This window comes from Corticium candelabrum, chromosome 14 (assembly GCF_963422355.1).
Source record: "Corticium candelabrum chromosome 14, ooCorCand1.1, whole genome shotgun sequence".
In the NCBI taxonomy this organism is placed as follows: domain Eukaryota; kingdom Metazoa; phylum Porifera; class Homoscleromorpha; order Homosclerophorida; family Plakinidae; genus Corticium; species Corticium candelabrum.
In genome coordinates, this window is record NC_085098.1 from 1,707,843 (window position 1) to 1,730,398 (window position 22,556).

A 22,556-nucleotide genomic window follows, 5' to 3' on the forward strand; every position below is an offset into this window, starting at 1 on the left:
TGAAAGTTCAGTTAACATGCTTCATGCACTTGCTTGTTTTGCGTAAAGTACGTAGTTGACATCATTGTTCGCTTCTAGTACATATCTAAACAGCTCAGCCATGTAATATTCTGCAGTGTCACGACTCCTTTTCAGCAATTCAGTTTGGCCAACAGTGCACCGCCGAACCTAGATCTGCAGCGCGATAGTTTGAGAAAGGAACTCATTGTACGCGGTTAGTGTATATATGTAGCAATCAGAGTCCGTGCATTGAAACAAGTCGTACGTAGTACACAACGCATGCAACTACGAGTCGACTCTACACTTCCTGAACATGGTAGGTCCACTGCACTGCTGTTTTCCCACGCCTAGATGTTTCCAGTTCACCGTGAGAAGAGCCAATATCGTACAAAACAGCTGCTTGCTGAGTCGAAAGTACCGTCAGATAGACTGTGTTAGCAATACATGCCAATGATCATGACGTGGACTCCGTTCCCGCCTGAAGAGGTCAACAAGCTGTATGCCAATTCTTTGATGAACCGTTGAGTGAAACAGGGCCGCAGTTCTCACACCATTCCCCCACAGACTATAGATGTCAGAGTAGACACGAAAGAGTGGTGAACACTGCTACGTCGGTTTCAATTCGCACAAACCTGCAGATGAGTTCAGTAAAAAGAAACGTTGCTGGAGAGTGTAGATTCAGCGGACCAGTCCCATGTAGGCCATTCCTGGGCTCATTATTCACCAGCACTTTGTCCATCAACAGCTTCACTGGCTTTCGTGTTCAAGCGCTCTCCGAGAAGGGTTTCCTCTCCGCTTTATGTGTCAAACGCAATAACGAGCTCTTTAGGAAATCGAATTAGCTTTATCCAAGCTATGAAACCGGATCCGGGGTCCCATGTCACTATGACGTTCTCGAAAGCGAACAGGCTCTTCTCGCTCTGGAGCAATTCCGGCAAAAGCTCCTCCTCCTCGTGTGATTCACATGTGTTTAGCTCAACTGTGCAAAAGAGCCTGGCTTGTGAGGCAAGTATGAGACTAGCCTTGGACACCTCAAGATATAAGGGTATAGGCTGCTGAGCCCATGCTTAAAAGCATGCCTTTAACACAGGGAGGGTATAGGCTGCTGAACCCCACGCTTAAAGCATGCCTTTAGTACAGGGTAACACAAAAAAATTCAGGTAAATAAACCTTCAAAATGAAGTCTGTACACACTATGTTTATAACCACTAATTAAACAGGCACATTTTGGCGTGTGAGCAGATTCAAAGTGCCATTCTCTTTCTTAGTAATAAGACAAACTACATGCAGACAGACATTATATAATGCTACTCTAAAATATACTGTTACCATGGTCACAGCTAGTATAAATGTATGTAAGCAACTCATGTAAACAACACTTAATTTGATTTGCTGCAAAACCAACCCTCTCATAGATCTCTTCATATAGAACTCCTACAGTGCATCCCTCCTCTTCATTGAGCTTACAATCAAAGTGCAAACCTCTGACAGCATAACACCAACAGATCTTTTGATTGCCCTTCAGCAGTTAAATACTTCATAAAATCTCACTTCTGTAAATAGATACAGTACAAGATGTCAGCTTGGTCTTGCAATGAGTCAGCAACGGCCAACTGCTCCAGCAAGTCATCCATTTGAACACCTAAAATGCAACACAATTTGAAGACTGTATTGAATATAACTGTGATCAACATTTAGACCTAAGCAAGACGCTAATATATATTTAATTTTTTATATGTACATTATACTATATTTTCAATGGCATGACTATTCATGCATATGTATAACCATTAAACAATATTTCCAACAACTGAGTCTCTACTATTTAGAGATAAACATTCTAGAATTAGTATAGCAATAAAAAGCCAAAGCTTTGACAGAAAGCTGTTGACAAAGAAACATTAGCATTCTACTAACAGTTTGACAACGATGAATGCCATCTTCCCTGCAATCATCTTCAATATGTGCATGCTGTGAGGATGCCATGGACCAAAAGTCTCAACAACGAGTGGTTTAAATAAACTTCCAGTAGCGTCAACCATGTCTTCATGACGAATGTCCTTCTCCAAACCCCAGCTTCTGCTGCTGCTCCAGCACGGTTTGCTGCCTCTACTATATATGAAGGCTGAAGGAAATTTATCACTGACAAACACACACACACACACACACACACACACACACACACACACACTCACACACACACACACACACACACACACACACACACACACACACACACACACACTATATATATATATATATATAATTTTTTCCTTTAGTCTACTATAGTTTTCCCAACCCCAACCCCAACACAACTATCTCAAAGTAACCCAAACATATCGTCACTACTGTCCAATGCTAGTCTCTCTAAAACCATCTTAGAATTATAAAGCCAAAGTTTGATGGACAACTGTTGATGGAGGTACAAGGTGGCTTGGCTAACGGTCAGGTGGTTATGCAGTGCTGATCTCCGTGTAATTGATTTCAAAACATCAAGGTTGTGAGACGACCAGAGGCCGTTCAACCACGATAGGGTAGAATATTCCACCTGCTGCTGTTACAGATGTTTGGTGTAAATTGTATTTTGCGTCCTCTCCTGCTTCAGCTGCAAGGAGTTTCTTACAGTGATGTTGAAATAAGTGGGGCGTTCTTGCTCAAAATCTGGATGGTAAACGTCTCCCGGTCTACCACCATTAACATATTGATTAAACCACATAATGACAGTGTACACATCCAGCAATAAAATACATAATATAATGGTATGACTTGGCATCTTCTTGTGCCATGCAGAAGTGGAAATACTACGTATGTCATGCTAACTTCAAAGCTATGTCTTTCACATTGCATTTTTTTGTTCCATTCAACAGCTTGTATTATCGTTTAATAACGCCTGAAAAATCACTTCAGCTGGAGCGTTGTGCCATCTAATTCTTAGGTTGCCATTGTCATAGCCTAAAAGATGATCACCATGTACATCCAAAAAACACGTCTGCGAGAGCAACGTTTTGATTGCAGAGAATATGGAAAACTGGTATTCCAAGCCACAACCACACAAAGACGATATATCATGCGCAAAGCATGGCTATGGACAAACCGTGGACAAGGACAAATCGTGGATGTCTAGTTTTCTGGGTACTTTGAGAGTTAGGGTTAAGACTAGGCTTAGGATTCGGGTTAACAAAAGGGTTAGCAAGTGCTATCAGCACCAGGTCCTCGAGGGACCACCGGTATGTCAATACCTATCTTTTAGTAGGGCACCCACAGACAGTACGGCCCCTCAAACGGTGAGGCTCTGTCATCCTTGTCAGCTCGGCCCTGTGCGACTCTATGGTCAATTATCTCCTATCTCATCGCCGAGGGTTACTTACCTCTTGCGGACGAGGTGGATCTTGCTCTTTCTCTCCTTCCAGCTTGTGACTCCATCCGATGTAGCGTCAGAGGGCACAATCCAAGGTCAGCATCATGTTTGTGTCCATGGAAGTCGTTGTCTATTATTGATTATGTCATGTGTTGTTATGCCACTCCATGATGAGCAAATGGGGTCTTTACCCCATCTGGGTGCCCACCAACCCGGCAGGTGAGCCCAGCAGGGTACATGTTTCTGTGTAGTCCACACACCAATCAATGACTAGACAATTCGATATAGATTGCAGGCATTACGGTGACTACGAACTCGGTACAGCATGCCTAGTGGATATCAATGACCCCAGGAAAGCGCTGAACGTCGCCAATGGACCGTTCGCCAGACCACAGAAACTCCCCAATGACTGAAACAAGTCATAGTCTCATGGACAAAGCTAGAGAAACATGAAAAAGAAGACAGATAAGTTTCATAATTTACTGTCGTCACTGGGGTTTGAACCCCCAAACCATGGAGTGGTAGCCATTGTCACTAATCACTAAGCCTGGTGACTGTGTCGTTATGCCCCTCCATAATGGGCAAGTGGGGTCTTTACCCCCATCTGGGCGCCCACCAACCCGGCAGGTGAGCCCAGCAGGGTACATGTTTCTGTGTAGTCCACATAGCGATCAATGACTAGCCAATTCAATATATTGCAGGCATTATGGTGACCGCAAACTCAATACAGCACGCCTAGTGGATATCAATGACCGCCAGGAAGCACTGAACGTATGTTTTATATTTCTATTATTATTGTCTTTATTATTGTTGTTGCTATTGTTATATTAGGGTTAGGATTAGTTAGGGTGTATCGCATGCAAATTTAGGTTTCGGAAAAACATTGGTGCCTTATACTCAACAATCTTAGGGTTTGGTTTAGGGTTGGGGTTAGGATTAATGTTAGGGTGTGTTGCATGCAAATTTAGGTTCTGGAAAAACATTGACGTCTTATACTCAACAATCTTAGGGTTTGGTTACAGTCTCAAGATTCTACTGCAATGAGTCGCATGATGTTTTAAAGTCTTTAAACAACTCATTACAAAAATTATATGTCAAATTATCCTATACTATAATATGCCAACCCCAGCTTCCGTCTGTATATGTATATCTGTAACACGCTGACTGACACGATGCCGGTCTCAGATCGTTGTGATACGCGGCGGCCCAGTCGAGTTTGGCCATCCGAGACAAACTGTCGAGTCGGATTTTGCCTAGACTGCTTACGACGGCCAGAAACGAGACTTTGGCAGCCTGAAATGAGATGTGCTTGAGTTTGTTTATTCAAATAATCGAGTATGCAGATATGACATGCACTCGCCTGCCACTGTACGCCATTCTCTAATTCCCACAACTGGTAGAGTCCAAAATGCGCCCGCTGAAGTCGGAGTAAGTCAGCTCACCGGGTTACTTGTGCATGCATGCGTCTGTCCATGTGTTACAGAAGGTGGGTCTTCTTCGTGGAAGTGGTGTCATTCTCCACGAATAGATCATGCATGACGTTTATTATGTGGGAGGAGTCACAGATGAGGATGCTAGAGACAAAGCTCTGGCTCGAGTAAATACAATGACAACAGCAAATGTGTAGAGTGAAAATTGTGCTGGCTGGAGTGTAAGATACATAGAGTACTATGACATGTATGGTACGTTCTAACACACACTAAGTAAGCGCAGTTATACAAATGCTAGCGCACACTAACAATTATTATTCTAACAATTTAGAACATTGAAAACTTGCCGAACAATGGACGACTGGTGAAAGTTCATTTTTTGCGTTTTCTTTGCCTAATAAGTGTAACTGCGCAGCAAACTTAAATTGCTACCGCCCATATGGCGGGGTAAGGCTAGTGGTCATATAATGCAAGAGTGGTTTTACAACGTTTAAATTTAGAGATAGATGATGTTTTTAGTTGGGACAAGCATACTTAAAGGCCACTGACATGCAAAAATAAAAGACCATTTTAAATGTAAATTTCTATATGATAGTTCTAAAAGTGTACATACCCGGAAAATGCTTTAGATTTTAAAAATCAAGATTTCTGTAAGAAAATTTTTATTGCATCCGGTTTTGAGAAGTAGATTTGGAGCGTGTACATATGACGTATAAGTGAGAATGGCTGTGAGTTAGCGCAGAGTTAAATAGGTAACGCACAAGACTCGAGCGTATGCTACGGTTAGAATAGTTCAACGATGTGTGGCAGCTGGGTGCTATAATAATAATGTACAGCGAAAAAAGGTGTGAGGCTCCTTCAGTTTCCAAAGACCCCGAACAAAAATAAAAGTGGGCAAAACAAGTCAGACAAATGAGAGATCGCTGGGAAGCCACAACTGATTCTTCCATCTTGTGTAGTCGTTCTTTCGAAGCAGACTTCTTTGAAGATAAGCCAGGATTATATGAGCATTGTGGTTTAGGCTGCAGAGCAGCAAAATTGAGACCGAATGCCGTGCATACTGATTGAGACAGTGCAAAGGCTGAGCAGTTAGAAAAGTCAAACACCACGAAAGAAGAAATTGGCATACGAAAACATGAAAGAAGAGAGTAGGTTGTTTATAGACTTTACAGAAATGTACATATAAAGTCACCCTATCCCTATAACAATATCTCTGTTTCATGCTAACATCAATAATATTGTTACAGAGGTAAATCAGTCAATGGAGCTCGTTTAGCTTCCATGTGAAGAAACCATGTGTACAACAATTCTTCTAGTTCTTCAACATTGTAAGATCGCTGCTTCTTTTTCTGCTTATCTCTAGCAGACAAGGCGGTTTCCTCATGATGTAGCCACTTATCACTTTCCTTTAGAATCCCATAAAGAGTGCCTTGGGCAATGTCTTTACCACAAGTGTCTTTAAACCACGACTGCAGTTCTTTCTGGCTAGGTCTTGGTGCCATACGACTCCACTTTACCAGCATTGCTTTCTCTGCAACGGAGAAGGCAATCCTTCTCTTCTTCTTATGGGCATCTGCAGAAAGAGGCACGTGATCAGTCGAACCTTCCTCTCCCACTCGAGATTCCGCATCCCCCCGCAGCAGCACTTGACTCAATGTTTGTTGCAATGCACATGCGCAGCTTGCATTTTTAAGTGCCTCCAAGTACTGTGCGCACTTTTAGCACATTAATATCAATGAATATCATTATACTACTACAGACGCATTTCGTTCCAGCGGCAGAAATCAAAATAGGGGTAATATTGTTATAAAAATATCGTTATAGAAGTAAAGTTTTGTATTGTACGGTATCGGGAAATTTTGGTTTCAGCAGCTCTATTGGTAATAAAGGTAATATTGCTATAGAGTTTATTGTTATAGTGGTAGGGTGACTGTAGTGATGAATTAATTTGATTACAACTATGAGACACTGAGCAATTTCTATGGTGGTACAGAATCTTCTAGCTGCTGACAACAGGCATGACAGCCAGTTTACATCATATTGCTAATTGATGGTAAGAAGTACAGTGTATATATGTATATCTCTTGTGTAGTACAGAAATGCGTTGTTGAAGTCTGCATTGTTGTTGAGAAAGATCAGATTTGTGTAATGCCATAGTCCTGCTGTATGCAGTCTGTAGAGCTCACACATCTACGCAGATGCCAGAGAATCCTGGGTGTTCAGTGATGCAATTTTGTCAATTACTTCCTACTACATGTCCCGGCAACACCCACACTGACGACCAGAGGTCAGCAACTACAATGACACCTAAACAAAATTCCATTACATGACTTGTAATATCATCCTAGACTGTATAATAATACCATGATAAATCAAGAAGTCGTTTGTTTTGATCGTCTTTGGGTGCTACCAGTGATGGCGTCTCACTGGCGACAGGCTCACAGTTAGACAGCTCCACCTATTCTACAGCTGCACTTTTATCGTCTTCCAAGCCCTCCACATCACCAGTATTTACTCCATACGATAATGAAGGTTCTACGCACACAGACCGTTTCAATCCATCATGCAACAACGATTCATATCCAAGGCAACGGTGCTAGGGTGAAGGCGACGGCAGCAACAGCGAGTCTTCTGAAGAGCCCTCTGGAAGTTTTTACGCGATGATAACGTTCTGTCATCGCATGAATTGCAGGATGAAGATCTACTGGAGCCAATATATAGTGATTAGACATACAGGTTTGAGTTCAGTGACAGTGTCTCTGAAGCTTTGAGATTGCCTGCTGCCTTGGAAGCGGACGAAGAAGAGGGCAGGCTATCCGATAGCCTGTCATCATCGCAAGTAGAAGTAGGAGTTAGCAAACGTAATCGATGCATATCCAGGTAAGTACACAACCATCACAGGTGCAGCTGCGATCGTTGTGAGATGATGGATACGTACTCGTGTGGAGTGTGTGTGCTGTCAAAGCGTATTTGAGGTTGCCTCAAATAATGATGCGATAATAATGTGGAATACAAGCAACAATAGTGGCACAATGTACTGGTGAGTTCATGCAAACTCTATTGCTGTGAGAAAGAGAACAGAATGACTTGAAGTTCGTAGTTGAATTCAAGTTGACACAAGGTTCAACTTCACTGTACAGTATACTGTAACGCATACAACTGCATTCACTACATATGATGATCAAGAGGTGAGTCTATCTATCTATAGTCATCACGAGTTTGACCTCTCCAGCCATTTGCAGTACTTTTAGTCCTGCACGGGAGTCTTCCTTACCCTCCCGCTTCTCAAAATATGGCTCTCCTTTTCTTTTGCGAAGGTTCCAGAGTGCTGCGACCTTGAAGTGTGGAGGCAGGTAGATGGAAAATGGTGGCCTCAATTTCGCTCTTCTACAACCCAGACCAAGTCCTTGAATAGACCTGGCTGTACATATCTCGAAGCAATCAGGCTAAAAGTGGCTACTATAGACTCCTGTCCACTCAGTAGGACGCGTCGTACTCAGTAGTAGTTGCCCAGATGACACAAACGTCTCTGCAATTGTCCTCCGTATTTGCGATTCCCACTCATTTCTGTCATTCTGTCCACGACAGGAATGTGGGTTAGAGCAGGGTTATCCAAGCCCTGTTAAAAAGTAGGGTTAGAGCGTGTTTAGCTGGGGTTACCGCTTGTCAAAGCATTCCAGTTATTCATATTGCGTATCACACCAATGAATCAAAGAAGATTGCTCTACTTTGTGTTGGTCTGCCAGTTTTTTCTTGAGTAAATGGAATCCACAGCATGGCTTGTAGAATTCTGTAGCGAAAGACGTTGTCGAATCTGTAGATTCATGCAGAGAGCTGTTGCTGTTCTATCACATGCATATCGTCCCTGCACCTGGAGAAGACACTTGAAGACGGCAAGTGGTGGACTAGCAAAAAGTTCATTTTTGCGTTTTCTTCACCTAATACGTGTAAACAGGCAAAGTTAAATTGCTACTGCTCATAGGGTGGGGTAAGGCTAGTCTGATAATAAAACACCATGATGCCCTCTGTGACGTGATCTTTTTTTAACACATTATTGGTTGACGATTCCTGCTGTCGACATGAGCAGTGTTGTTCCAGGGATCAGAGAAGAGACTAGGCAACATATTCCATCTCAACTTTCAACATGGTTTACCAACATATTTCAATGCAACTGTGAGGAACTCGCTACAACCGTCTTACTCAGCACAAGCAGCATGTTATGCAGAAGCAGCAGCAGAAACTGGAGAAGATGAAAAGTCTTACAGCATCAAATGATGGTATCCACAACAAAAAGCATTTTTGAACCACTTGTTGCTGAGTCTCTTGGTCTGTGGACACTGAACAGTTTACGTACATTGAAAATATAGCACAAAGACATCATTTCACAACGAACAAACTTTTAGAAAAATTACTAGTTTGCAGTAGCTTTGTGGTTGCTTAATTCTAGACTGATTTTAGAGAGACTGGTGTTGTCAGTAAGGACACAATTACTAAAAAATTAAATAATCTAAAAATTAGACACACACACACACACACACGATAAAGATAAAAGTATTATCTAGCATGTTACCCTTCCACTAACCTCCATAACTGCCCGTAGAGAGACTACGAGAATGAAATTCAGCTGGACTTGCAGAATGTTTCAAATGCAAACTTCTCCTCTTTCCACCATGACTTTGTGAAGCCAACAAATCTAGGAAAATATCCAATTTGATAAACATGCACCTCACACGCAGCTTAATTAAAATTATATTGGATCAGAAGAAATCATTACCAAGTAGTACAAACAGAGCTATTTCAAATCTAAGAATGACAATTAAACACAGCCAAGTTATAGAGTTGACCACATGAAAACGCAACTTTGCAGCAACTTATAGTCAGCAGTAAGCTCTTCGTGCAATTACAGGATACAAGGAAAGTTGAGATCATACAAAGGTTCTGCAGTACATCTTCACAAGCCAGAAGAAGTAGATTCTACAGACACATGCTTTTAAAAAGTATTGTTTCCTAGTCAATGACCAGTTTCTTTCAAGTCTCAAATTATAAATCACCAGTACCCTTTAGCTTGACTCACAAGGCTTTAACCACATACACAACTTTCAAGTAATGTTTATTTGATGTGATTAGATAAACAGCTGTTTCCTAAAACTGGTGTATTACTTCACCAGACTTCATCACTTCAGCAGATACATGCATGTATGTTAATAATAAAATTGTCTAGAAAACAAATATTGTGTACAATTTAGAAGCAATGACTACAACCATCTAAAAGCACACTTGGCAGTAATTGAAAACTACGAGTCAAAGGGACGGGACTTCGAAGAAGTTACGTGACTTGTGAGGAGCGGTATACTAATGGGGTTCTATTTGCACCAAATCTGACTATCTATGTCAAAAAATTACCAAATATGGGGTCACACCTTAGGAGTGTATAGTATGCAAGCGGTGACCAATCACGACACATCATTCTCTTTTGTGTCGCACGCGGCGACGAAAGACAATGGCATGGGCAGTCAATCACTATGCGCTGTTCAGCATGAGAGAAATTTAGCCAGAAAGACGTCAATTTTTGATCAGAAACAACAGGAACGTTATATTTCAAGTGACGCTACCTGGAAATTTAGGAGCATTTAATCTTTCTGCCATGTACAGGACTTCGTTGCTAACGTGTGTCGTCAACTACGGATACCGTAGATATTGTATGTAAATTGATACAGTTATTATGTATTTTAATAATAATGTAGATACACAATTTAGACTGTAAAAGCGATAGACAAATCATGCAAAATCTGTAGCTATAGCATTGGAGAAAATTGGAAGTTTGACCAAATCCTGTGCTAGAATAGCAATTCTAGAGCTAGAAGTTTTGCGTGATGCAGACATAGGAATAACCCTATGTGCCTATTGTGTTGTCACCAGTTGTTGTGTCCCTTAACAAGAGTGCACGCGTATACACAGCAGGAGCTTGACTGTAGACTCAACTCGTGTTACAGTAGACGGAATACAGGTGAGAGAATGAAGAGAATTATCAGTCAACGACTACCTAGTCAAAACTGTACTGGCAAGTGCATGCTTACGTCACAGTCACATGCTATTCTATAATTAGCTAGATACGCAAATACTACAGTATCTTTGTGCTTTGGAATAGTACTATACACCCACCTCTACAGTAACTTACAAATCTCTACTAGAGACAACAGAAAAGTTTCAATCAATTTCAACTCAAGTCAAGAAGCTATTCCCAATGAATATTATTGCTTTGTAGCTTTCATTTGAAGCACTGCTAGACGGAGGTTCATGTATTACTACTGGTGCTTGCAAAAATGAAAAAGCAATAAAGTGCTAATCCCTCCACTGCTAGCTTAGGTTATGGAACAGCAGCCGCACAGGTACTGGCACCTGCTAATTAACATTGGGCGTGAGAAAGGGCTAGACACATTGACTAGAACATGGGATTGTCATTATCTGGCATGCTAAATAAATAACACCAGTGATAATAATGAGCGCACGTGCTGCATTGGTCCCACCATCCACACAGGCATTACTGTAACCCTCCTCGGATTACTTACTACCTTTGCTGTATGCAGAAGTATTGAGTAGTAATGAATACACAGAGTTCCCCTCTTGAGAGACCATCCTGAGGTGCACATCACAGGTGATCTTTAAAGAGGGGTGGCCTCTCATAGAAAAACAGACCTGGGCGTGCCGTATTTTCTGTCCATGCACCCCTCTCCACTTTCCCAAATCTTTATTATCTCTTCTCTTTCTTTCACTATATTCTGTAAGCTGTGTTTTGCCAACTCTGACTTCGAGTGCTACAGCATGGCAAGAGTTTCCTTCATAGATCTTCTTCAGCACCAAGACTCTTCATTCTAGAGTCAGTATCTTTCTCGTTTTGGACATTTGTCAGACACAGTTATTCACTAGCCTCGACGCTAGGCCATCTTTGCCTTACGTGGTGGAGTAATGCATGCGATTATGCGTAGGAGTCACATGACCGGAAATTTGCCACAGTAAGATTGGCCTAGGGACACACTATGTCACGCGACAAACTAGGGCATTCTCATGCTGCGATTGGTTGTTCAAACATAATGTATGCAATTAAATTAGCTTAATGATTATTGCTAGGCGGCGCCTGTAAAGTCAGTTAGTTAATTAGCAATAGAATGTGGGCACATAACAAACGATCGAAGTGCAAGAAAAATGAAAGAAAACCTAGGTCTATGTGTGCACACAAGTCTGGCGCCGATTTGCGAGTGTAATTTTACCTGTGCCTCCAAAGATTCTGTGACTAGATGTCTTCTCAGGACCTCTACATCCAAAGAGTGGCACATGCACAAGCGCAGACTACATGTCTACAATTGCCGATAGCGTGGCAAGTGTTTGTCGATTCTTCCACAGTTGTAATGTTCTGCTGATCTGCAGCAGGCTGTCGTTTGATCTGTAGCCTATGCAGCTGGAAACATTTTCCCCAGGTTGCTCAGTAGTTACGGAATGAGAGGTGATGATGATGAACCAGAAGGAGCTTACTTCATTAAAGTAATTGAAAGAAGATTATTGATTAATTGGATAATAAGTCACGTGAGGGTATTTATGCATAATGTGTCCCTAGGCCAATCTTCGCCTTACAGTGGCAACTTCGTTTCCGGTCATGTGACTCCTATGCATAATCGTGCACATTACTTCACCACGTAAGGCGAAGATGTTCTAGCGTCGAGGCTAGCCACCACATGAGCCGCATTTTGTGTGCGTGAAACTATAGGCATACAGGACTATAGCAATCACGTCCAAGAGACGATCGTTCAACGTTCAATTTTCTCTGGTCGTTGGTCATGTTAGAGGGGTGGTCACTGGTGACGGCTAGAAATCAAAGCAGCATGCTTCCGTGCATGTTTCTAATGGTTGGAAATGAGGGTGGTCACTGGCCTTGTGGTCTCTCAAGAGGGAGATTACTGTATATAAAAAGTAGTAATGAGCATTTTACTGCTAGGGCAAACACACCAATATTTCCGAACTTAAGACTAACTGCAAATAATCGCCATAACTACTAGCACTGAAGACATACAGATGCAACAGCAATCTCTCATGAAACAATAAATACAACATACTCATAATGCTCTTTGGACTGCCAGCTCCATCCAACTCATCGTCAAAAAAGCGACTTGCAGCTCTCCGACTCCTTCTCACTGAGCCAATCACCATCGACCTCCGCTATTATAAAAACAGCAAACAGTAAACAAACAGCGTAGTGTAACGGCATTCTTGAAGGATAAGGGGGAATGTGCCCCACACTACACTGTAACTGTTCAAGATGACGATCTGGGTCAACAACAACAACAGCAGACAACCTTTCTACCGTATTTCCATGCAGTTAGCTGCATGCCGGTATAAGCGAGGATTACTAGATACTTGTCGGAGTCTGGTAACAATACCGACATGCAGGTATAGTGCAAGGGAGTGCCGGTAATGGCGAGGAAGCAACTACACATGCGTGGAAATTCTACTGCACATGTGCATAATTCGATTCAGTGGTACACGTTGACCTAGAGAATGCAGCTTCTCCCGAAGCCCAGCTAGTAGAGAGAGAAGTCGAACAGCCACAATGTAGCGAGAATGGATCTTCGCAGTGTTGCAAGTCATACACAATCACTAAAAGCTAGCGGTACTACGCCAGTACGATGAGCTTGGTGTATACAAAATGAAAGTCACCAGGAAATGTGAAGTGTCTCGTCAGTGCATACAGGATTACGTTTGAACAAGCAGAAGAACACACAGGGCTGACAGATGAAGAAGAGGAGGAAGACGATGAAGAAGACGACAGAGAAATCAAACATTATAGTGTTAATTACAGTACATACTACATCTAGATGAGAGCAAAGTATACGTCTTAATTAGTGTTTATGTATGTTAGTTCAATTGATATCATTCTGTCAAACCCATCCTAATTTCCTTATATATATTCAATAACACAAGTGTCAAACTGTCACTTTTCGTAACGCACCAAACTCCACGAGGAGGAGGGGGGAAGCATTATGATGTGACCTTGCCGCTTAGACATGTGTTACAAACAGTACAATAGTCATCTTGAATACAGTCATTCATAACAATATAATATCACAACCTCCCCATCCTCGTGTTGTGGAACTGTTTGACCACACAACATTCGCTCAATGACAAGCTTTAAATCATACAATTGCACACAAGTCATCTCATCTCAGAGTGTTGTAATAGTAAACCATACACATTTCAAAAATCTAATGGTCAGCAGCACATGAGATTTAACATAAAATATGCCTTGTATTTTCATTTGTTGCCAGTCCAGTAAACAATTCTGTAAACTTGTGCATCATAATTTTACTCTTTTTGGCTTTCACAGCAATCTGTAGTGTTTACCAAGTTTGACTAGCGAAGTCTAATAAAAAGGGTAGAGAGTTAACCACCACTGAATTCAAGCAGCACTCAGAGAGATTCAGTAGAGAGACAATCGTCAGCAGTCTACGCAAGCACAGACACAAAGTTCTAGCAGCCCTGCTCAAATTCTATGCACCATTCTGCGTTCCATTCCACTTAGTCCTTGTGTGGAAGTCCGTAGTGTGTCATTTCATTTTATCCTCCCCAAGTATACCACTATTTTCTACTAAAAATGTATCAAGATGTTGTAGTACATGAATATTTAAAAGTCGACAGCAATGGAAATGTGTGACACCTGCACTAGAGCATGAACAATTATGTAGCAGAAGCCTTGGACACCAGACCATTACAAGACGAGCACAACCTGGGTTTTACAGCGTTTCCTGTGATGTAGATAACATGTCATTATTTCAGACAATATAGTTGTACTCAGACTACACAATTTAGTAATTAGGCAATGAGTAAACTTGTTGTGCAACATTAATATTATGCTAAGATACCGACTTCAGCAATGAAACCAGCCGACAGACTTTAGACTGTGATTAATAAAAGTATTATAGTCAATCATCATCAGACCCTGAATCCAATTTTGAATCCTCTTCATCAGAGTCAGACGCTAAAGCTGCCTTGTCCAACAGCACAAAAGTGGAGCTACTGTACTAACCTGCATTTTGCTGCAGGCCCTTATAAGTGGGGTCGGCCACAACTTACATGAGGCAGTTCTGGTAACTAAACCGGCATGCCAGTATAGGGCAGGTAAGTGCTGGAGGAATTGGTGGTACTGGTAAAGGCAAGGCAATAGATAATTAACATCACGCACGTAATCCATGATGGCAGAGCCAGATGGCACTTTTAAGAGGCAGTTGTTTGACCCCCATTTTGCTGCATGCCGGTAAACCCCAGAGCAAAATATGGGATACTATGGTAACTTCTTGCGATTCTAAAGTATTGGAATCTTCGTGATCTTTGTTATTACAATTAAAACATCCGAACACATCTGTGAACCTCAAACCGGAATCATAAGATGAGCAGAAACCTGTATTGCAGCCAGTATGGCATCTACAAGAAACAAATTCCAATAGTGATTGATGTGCCCGAGACAACATCAACCAAGTTATCTTGAGATATGAATAGCAATGTAATGTCTCATTTACAACCCAACCTGACAGACCAGACAGCAGGACTGGGCATGTTGAGAGTTGCTTGCTGGGCATGCTTCCAAACATACGACTGGTAGTTCGTTCGACGTGTGTGTTGGTTTAAAGGTGCAGGGTCACGGTCGGACATGTGTATTGCATCCTTTCGAAAAGGGTACACTTTTCAAACACTCAGTAACCACGAGGACTTAAGACACTCTAATTTGCACTGAAGGCAACGCTGATTAAAGTCTCTCTATAGCCTGAATTGGAACGATCAAGACGTTGCAGTATGAGGTTGCATTAGACCCTGACTCTGGTAACTAAATTCTAGGCTTTGTAGATGTAGTTCTCAGAGTTCTTCTAAAACCTCAAACTGAGGTGCTAACATTGCAGTTTAGATAAAATTCGAGAAGAAACCTCGCACTTCGAGCCAGATCGGAGTTCCTTAGGCTCTGCACATGACCAAAAAGCACACGTCACATTCCCGTATGTTACATCTGCCGCAGTCACGTCTTCTCTCAGAGTAACCAAGCGCACTCCGTTCACAGTGAGTGCCAAAAATTTGTACTGTTTAAAGCTTACACTGCTGCCGTGCCTGTCATTCGACACCTAAATAGCCAGTTTGCAGTAGTTTTGTCTATTGACCTTTGTGCGTGCGCAAAATACAAACATCATTTGATACAAACAGCATTTCAAGGCTGACTGGTGATTGTCAGCTGCTATTTTTTATGCACTGCTGTCAACAACCGGACACAATTATAGTTCTAAAGACTTTTCAAACTGCTCCTAACAAAGATGACCCAAAGCTTCGAAAACAATCTTGTGAGCACAAACACCTTTGTTGTATTGCTTTCCAGACAAACTCGCTGGTAAACTCTGACTTCTCTGGCCTTGTATAGATAGCTTTGTCAAATGTAACTATTGCAAACCTCTGCTGAAGTAGACGCAATTTTTCCAGACATTGATGCAGTAAAGTATAGACTGTAGACAACTCCGCAGGAAAGCATTGATGACCCGGCAAATACCCAATAATGTTTTGTGCTGAGATGTACTTAACTCTGAAGCTAAGCGTTGAATCCGCTCCAACCTGAGAGAGTTTGCATTTCATCAACATCTCTACCTGCAGCAGCGCCGTGCTGTTTACTTATGCAAAATAGTATCCAAAAAAGTCTCATTTGCCACTCCGCTCACACTTGTTCACATTATCAACATTTGGAGATGATGACAAAGTATAGAATCACAATACTGGCCGGCATTATGCTACAGAGAGGCAAAGAAGAGTGTCTTCTGTTCGTATGTCTACTTGTTTCAGAATTACAATAAAGCTAAGGGAAGATACGCAGTTTAACAGTGACAGTAGTACTTGCACTACGCTGTATCAATGTGCCATTAGCACAATGGGTAGTACCTTTCCCAGACAACGTCTCTTGTATAATATCATTATTGTCGAAGCAAAAGACTGCAAAGTTGGCCAAGCTAAATGTTACTGGAAATGTATGACATAAACTCTCTCTCCCCAGGAAGTTGTTTTGCTACCACCATATCAACTTCGTCCATATATACAATACAATGTCAGAATTTGTTTACCAGAAAAAGAATAGTTGTGTTTCCCGTGAGCTGACAAATTGCAGTGGATAAAGCAATATGTTTGGGTGTTTAACTCGGCCGTTATGTGTTGCATAAACTATATCTTGAGCAAAAGACATTATTAATCAATGGATTCATGCATCAGTCTCCACTCGGAATGAGTGCATGTTCAGTCCAACAATCACATGCAGTTTTCCCTCCACTTAGAATCCACGCTAGAAAATTGTAAAAATTGCTAGGAATTCTACTGTTTCTTCTGTGACATCAATGGCCCTGGGTGGCCAAGGCATTTCATTCTTTAGCACAAACGAATGCAACTTCATAGTTACGTGATACAATTCCACAGATAGTGTGACAGAGAGTGTAATAACAAGTGAAGCTGAAGAAACAGTGGATGCTTCAGATTTGTGCACTGAAGACAACTCTAGTAGAGCTTGAAGCAATTCTCTCGTTCCCAGGTCTGATGCATATACCATCTCTCCTTCGGTTTTGATTTCTTGAGCACCAAAAATGACAGCTGACCCCCAAACGCCATCTCAACCATTGTTTCAGTTTTTCTGTCTGATATGTAAAATTCAAGATTCCTTCTGCAAATAAATCTCGCAATATCTTGGTCCAAATAACCTGTCTATGCTCTTGTATGCGTGTCTGCACAATGTTACTTGGCAACTACACTAAATGCCTCAGTGCCGGCTGGCAATGCTTTCTTCATCAGATTCTGATGTAGAAACGGCGCCATCATCAACACGAACTGCCTGACAAGCAATTTCGTGAAGCAGGCGTAGTAAGGTTGCTGGTGTTTAATCTCATTGGCATAAATATGTTTAATTTTTGCATAGTTGTGCGGCCTTCATAAGACCATTGGCACTGGTTTCAAATAAACAGGAAATGCGACGCCTTTTCTGCTGTTTTTGTTGATGGTATTTTTTGGGAAAGATACACAACCTGTAGTAGGTGGCTGGAACAGCACTTTGACCATATCTTGTATTGTCATTGCAAGACTAAGCCGAAGTAGGTATTGCCTCTTTCACTGCTGAAGGCTCTGCTTGCTTGCAATGCAGCAAGCACAATATATTAGTTTTGTTCGTGTAGTCTTGGTAATACCGACGATGGTAGCCACCTCTGAGTGGATTGTCTAAAGAACTGCGATGTCTAGGCAGAAATTCGTACGTGGAATCGCCATCTCCTCATACAAGCGAAACTTCATGTAGTCTTTCCCACTTGTGATAAAAAACTTTACAATGGGATTAGATGATAGATACACTTTCAACAGTAAGACAGAGACTACAATCCCAGTCAAGATAAACACCCTTGAACTTGGAAGCATACAGAACAAAGTGTCACACCACTTCAAGATCGCTTTCTGAGTTGTTCAGTGTTTATCCATCATTTTTGTAACACCGTGTACAAACTGCTGTCTACGCAAAGGTGTTGTATACAAGGAGGGCAGTACAATACCGACAAAGATACACTCTTGTAGTAGTTACATAACCAACTAACAATGATCTCTTTATTGTTACTAATATATAGTACTGTCTACTACTGTTGCAAAACCCACTACTTCACTACACCAGCATTCAACTTCCATGTTTAACTTTTAAAAGTCATTTGCATCCAGGTTGAGCCATCTTCATCCCGGTTCAGTCGTCTATGTCCGAGTTGATGGTAAGGCATAGTGTACATTTATAGGCTATAAAAGAAGCCTGGATATCTCAAAAAACGTGAAGCTAGCAAGTTGATAATTACATCATCCAGAAGCTCATGGCAAGGCGATTTCAGATCAGTTGTTGCAAGGTCGAATTGACTGTGTAAACAATAGAATTGCCAGAACAAAACTGTGAATTCGGTGTGGGTACACTCAAGGACAAATCTACAACTTCCAATACATTCTAATGAAATGTCACACGTTTCCTAGACCGCCAACATTGAAATTATTTATTAGTCACATCATCTCTACCCCCTTGCATAAAAACTTAGCATACAAGGGGTGGGAGTAAAACAAACTCCGTAACAAAGTCTTGGATGAATTTCCACACACAGACTAACTCCAAATTCAGCATTTTATGCGCTGGCCAAATATACCTGCCTGCGCAGGCCAAAAATCAACTAATCAACCCACCTAATCCGGTTTGCTAAACCATCAAGCTAACTGCCATCATTACATTCTCTCCAGATGTTTCTGTCTGTCATTATAAACTGTCTGTTACTCTAAAATCTACAAATTACATATGTACCTGTATTCTCTCATGATCTCTGTTAGGTGAAGGTCCTCGTCGTCTCAAGCGTGGAGATGGATTTGCTGGTGAATTGTCATAAAGCGACAGCAAACTGTTTGATGACTCCAAAGTCATCGCACGTTTCATTCCAACAGGTGATAAGGCACAGTCATCAACAACAGGATACCCATGCATGAATGACAACTTGGTAATGTGAGATGTCTTTAAGAAGTCTGCCAGTTTTCCAACTTTAGTTCTGTAGTTCAAAACAAGCAATTACATTTTATTGCAAATGTAGCCACAACTAATGCTATATCTTTTAGCTAGTAATTTGATACAAAAACACACCACGAGCGAAGAAGTTTGAACATCAATAACAATAGTAGTCCAGATATTGCGACATTCAATGCATAATCTGATCGTAACATAAAACTTAACATCTTGGCGACTCACACATGGGCATTACACATTACTTATCAAGTTACATGGAGTGCCCACAACGAAACGAGAAGTTGGTAAGTCTAAGAATATGCAGCATTGCTGCAAGTGCAATGTGTGGAATCACCCCTCCAAATGTTCTGCTTTAGGGATGGTTCATAATTTTATCATTTCCACGAGCATACAAAACATTTGCTAGAAGTGGAGGAGAGAAAGATGTTTGTACTCTTCAGTACCTTATAAGCCATGCAACCAGTTTCTGGACAGCATCTACCAACACTACATAAACGTCTTCGTTTACAAGTCTTAAACGGAAAGTGCCATGCTCCCAAGCCAATATGAGTTTCTTTTTAGATGTGTTCTTTCCAATGTACTGTGCCTGTTTGCAATTTTTCAGAATTTTATTATGCCGTCTTAGCATTAAAATAGTCACCTCTCTTTTTACTTCTGGTGGTCACAGGGGGAATGAAAACAACAGCGAACGCTCTTCAATTTACAGAAGTTTTGAAGTTAACACTGATGTTGTAGTTGTTGTTGTGTCCAATATATATGCCTTCCTCATTATAACACAAAAACAGTCATCTGAATTTAAAAGTAGTCTACTTTCTATCAGTCTAGCATTGAACTTCCACAAGCTAACTGACAGCTGCTACAAAAACAATCATCTAAATTTAAAAGTAGTCTACTTTCTATCAGTCTAGCATTGAACTTCCACAAGCTAACTGACAGCTGCTACATAAGGTTATTGTAAGCCTGTGAAAACGGAATGTTGTTTGAAGTAATCGTTTTGGTGGCAAAATGGTTCTCAGAGTCTCCAGACTGGCAGGAGTCCAAGCTCCAAATTATTCCACTACAAGAGGATAGAAGAGTGCGTCAAAAAAAGACACTAAGGGGTGCATTCGATTGGACTCTTCCAGCCTCTTCCAAAAGAGGCTATATGTGCACGCCTCTCTTCCAACTTCTACAGCTTTGCCGCTATGATCAGAAGAGCCAACTCTGCTGCTGGTTGGAAAAGCACGCCCTCTTCCAACGTCTTCCATAGAAGAGGGGCATGCTCTTTCAGACTCTTCTGGAAGAGGCTGAAAGAGCCAATCGAACGTGCCCTAAGTCATCATATTTAGTGTCTTTATCGATCTCCACAGCAAGACCGGCAGCAACTGCAACAGTTGCTACACTTGATACAAATTTAGGTTCGAACGAATTACGTACAGGTATATCACAGTAAGCAGGACGACTGTGAAAAATGTCTACAGGACGATCACAGGTGCATGACGAGAATCTCTGCTCCTTTGAAGTGCCTTTATCATCTATCAATAAAGCATTGGAAATGATGTCTCTGAGAGCATCGTGATGTTTCGACCGTAAATTAGTCCGAAGGCAGCCAAGGAGATGGTCACCAAAGCTGTCAATCAACTGTCGACACTTGCATCTTACAGCAGAGGGATGTACTGGGAAAAGAGTTACGCCCAACCATAACGAACAGCAATACAGAACTCGTGTCTGGTCATGGAGAGGCCAAGGCTTGGGTTAAGACCGGCTCTTAGCCATGCTCCACTGTCCAGCATGTGGCTCTGTTAATTAGTGATTTGCAGACACTACTTGCTATGACCACACTATGTGTGCAGTTCAATCAATGTATATGTTAAAATTATATTTGCTTATTTATACGTCCAACAATAGAGTTGTTTAGCAAAGTGTTTCTGGATAGACTACTTTTTGTTTTTATCATGTGCCAAAATATATTAACTGGAGTATAATTAACCTATACTTACTTTAGAACAGACTACATAAAACAGACCTTGTGCAAAGTAATGAGATTTATGGCAAAGCAAACAGCAGGAAACTGTAGTCTATAGTAAATTTAAACGAATAGCCAGGCACTGGGCTTTAAACGAGAACTCCCACGATTTCATATGTAAGGTTCAGATGAAAGGTACCAGTGTGAATGATTTACATCATTCACCCTTCTGATTGCCAGTAGAAGCAAAGTAGGGGGCGTAATTGTGTAGTGCGTTGCCATTTTAAATGATGATGTCATGAGTTCATTGCGCTTCACGTGCAGTATAGGGGGAGTTACCTCAGCACACGTGCAGGAGATGATACACTGTATAGAATTCGGTTGCTGTAACAAAGACATCGATATCAAGTAAGGGGTGAGTTTCTTTACTCTACCGCTCAAGAAGCCAGATCTCTTGAAGCAACGGCTTGTCAAGTTCTGTTTGAAAGACCCACCCGTACCCAAGCACAGTCGCGTTTGTTCTGAGCACTTTACTCCAGAATGTTTCGAACGTGACCTAAAAGCTGAGTTGCTTGGAACAAAGACTGTGAGACATCTCAAGCCAGACGCGTTGCCTACAATCATTTTTTCACGGAGCAAAAACCACCAGTATCACCGGCAGGAAGCGAGCAAAGAACTGTAAGCTTCATAATTGGTTTCTTCTAGCTGTCATAATGGCCACGCCTTGCCTTACTAAACATGTACATCAGGTAGTGTATGTCCACAAGATGTACACAGAAAGTATATACCTACACAAAGAATCTAGATCTGAATACAACACTCAGTTATTGTGACAAGCCAGGGTGACAACATTACACATTACAGTAGTAATGATAAAGTTTAATTGAACATGCAAACATTCCTGTATACTGTTACACACTGTGCTTAGTTAGTATGCAAACCAAGTACTATTCTATTTTGGTGGAGCATAATCCACTCCAACACTTTTAATTTAGTAAATAGACTAAAGTAGTAAATGACCAGGTGCTAGGCGGTTGAAGAGATTCTCTTGGATACATCTAGCAAAAAGGCAAAGGAAGACAATCAAGAAGTAGAAGCGCCTCAAGAGAATATTTCTTGTGCTGATGTTCTTAAGTCTACTCGTGAGGTAGGAACACAGTATGACCTGAATGACAATCTGAGAAACTTTGATGACCATTCTTACTGCATACACACGTCATCAACAGTCAGGGCAGTAAC

General features: G+C 41.4%; 1 protein-coding gene across 1 annotated transcript in view; it reads right to left on the reverse strand.

Annotated features, from left to right (window-relative positions):
* The window catches only part of LOC134190073 (phosphorylase b kinase regulatory subunit alpha, liver isoform-like), a 36,926-nt gene that overhangs the window by 8,546 nt on the left and 5,824 nt on the right, over positions 1-22,556 (reverse strand). Inside the window, exons 4-8 of the mRNA XM_062658491.1 lie at positions 19,160-19,397; positions 12,897-12,999; positions 9,371-9,481; positions 1,552-1,642; positions 1,406-1,484 (exon numbers count right to left, since the gene is read on the reverse strand). Coding sequence (XP_062514475.1) covers positions 1,406-1,484; positions 1,552-1,642; positions 9,371-9,481; positions 12,897-12,999; positions 19,160-19,397 — 622 coding nt within the window. The remainder of the gene's footprint in view (positions 1-1,405; positions 1,485-1,551; positions 1,643-9,370; positions 9,482-12,896; positions 13,000-19,159; positions 19,398-22,556) is intronic.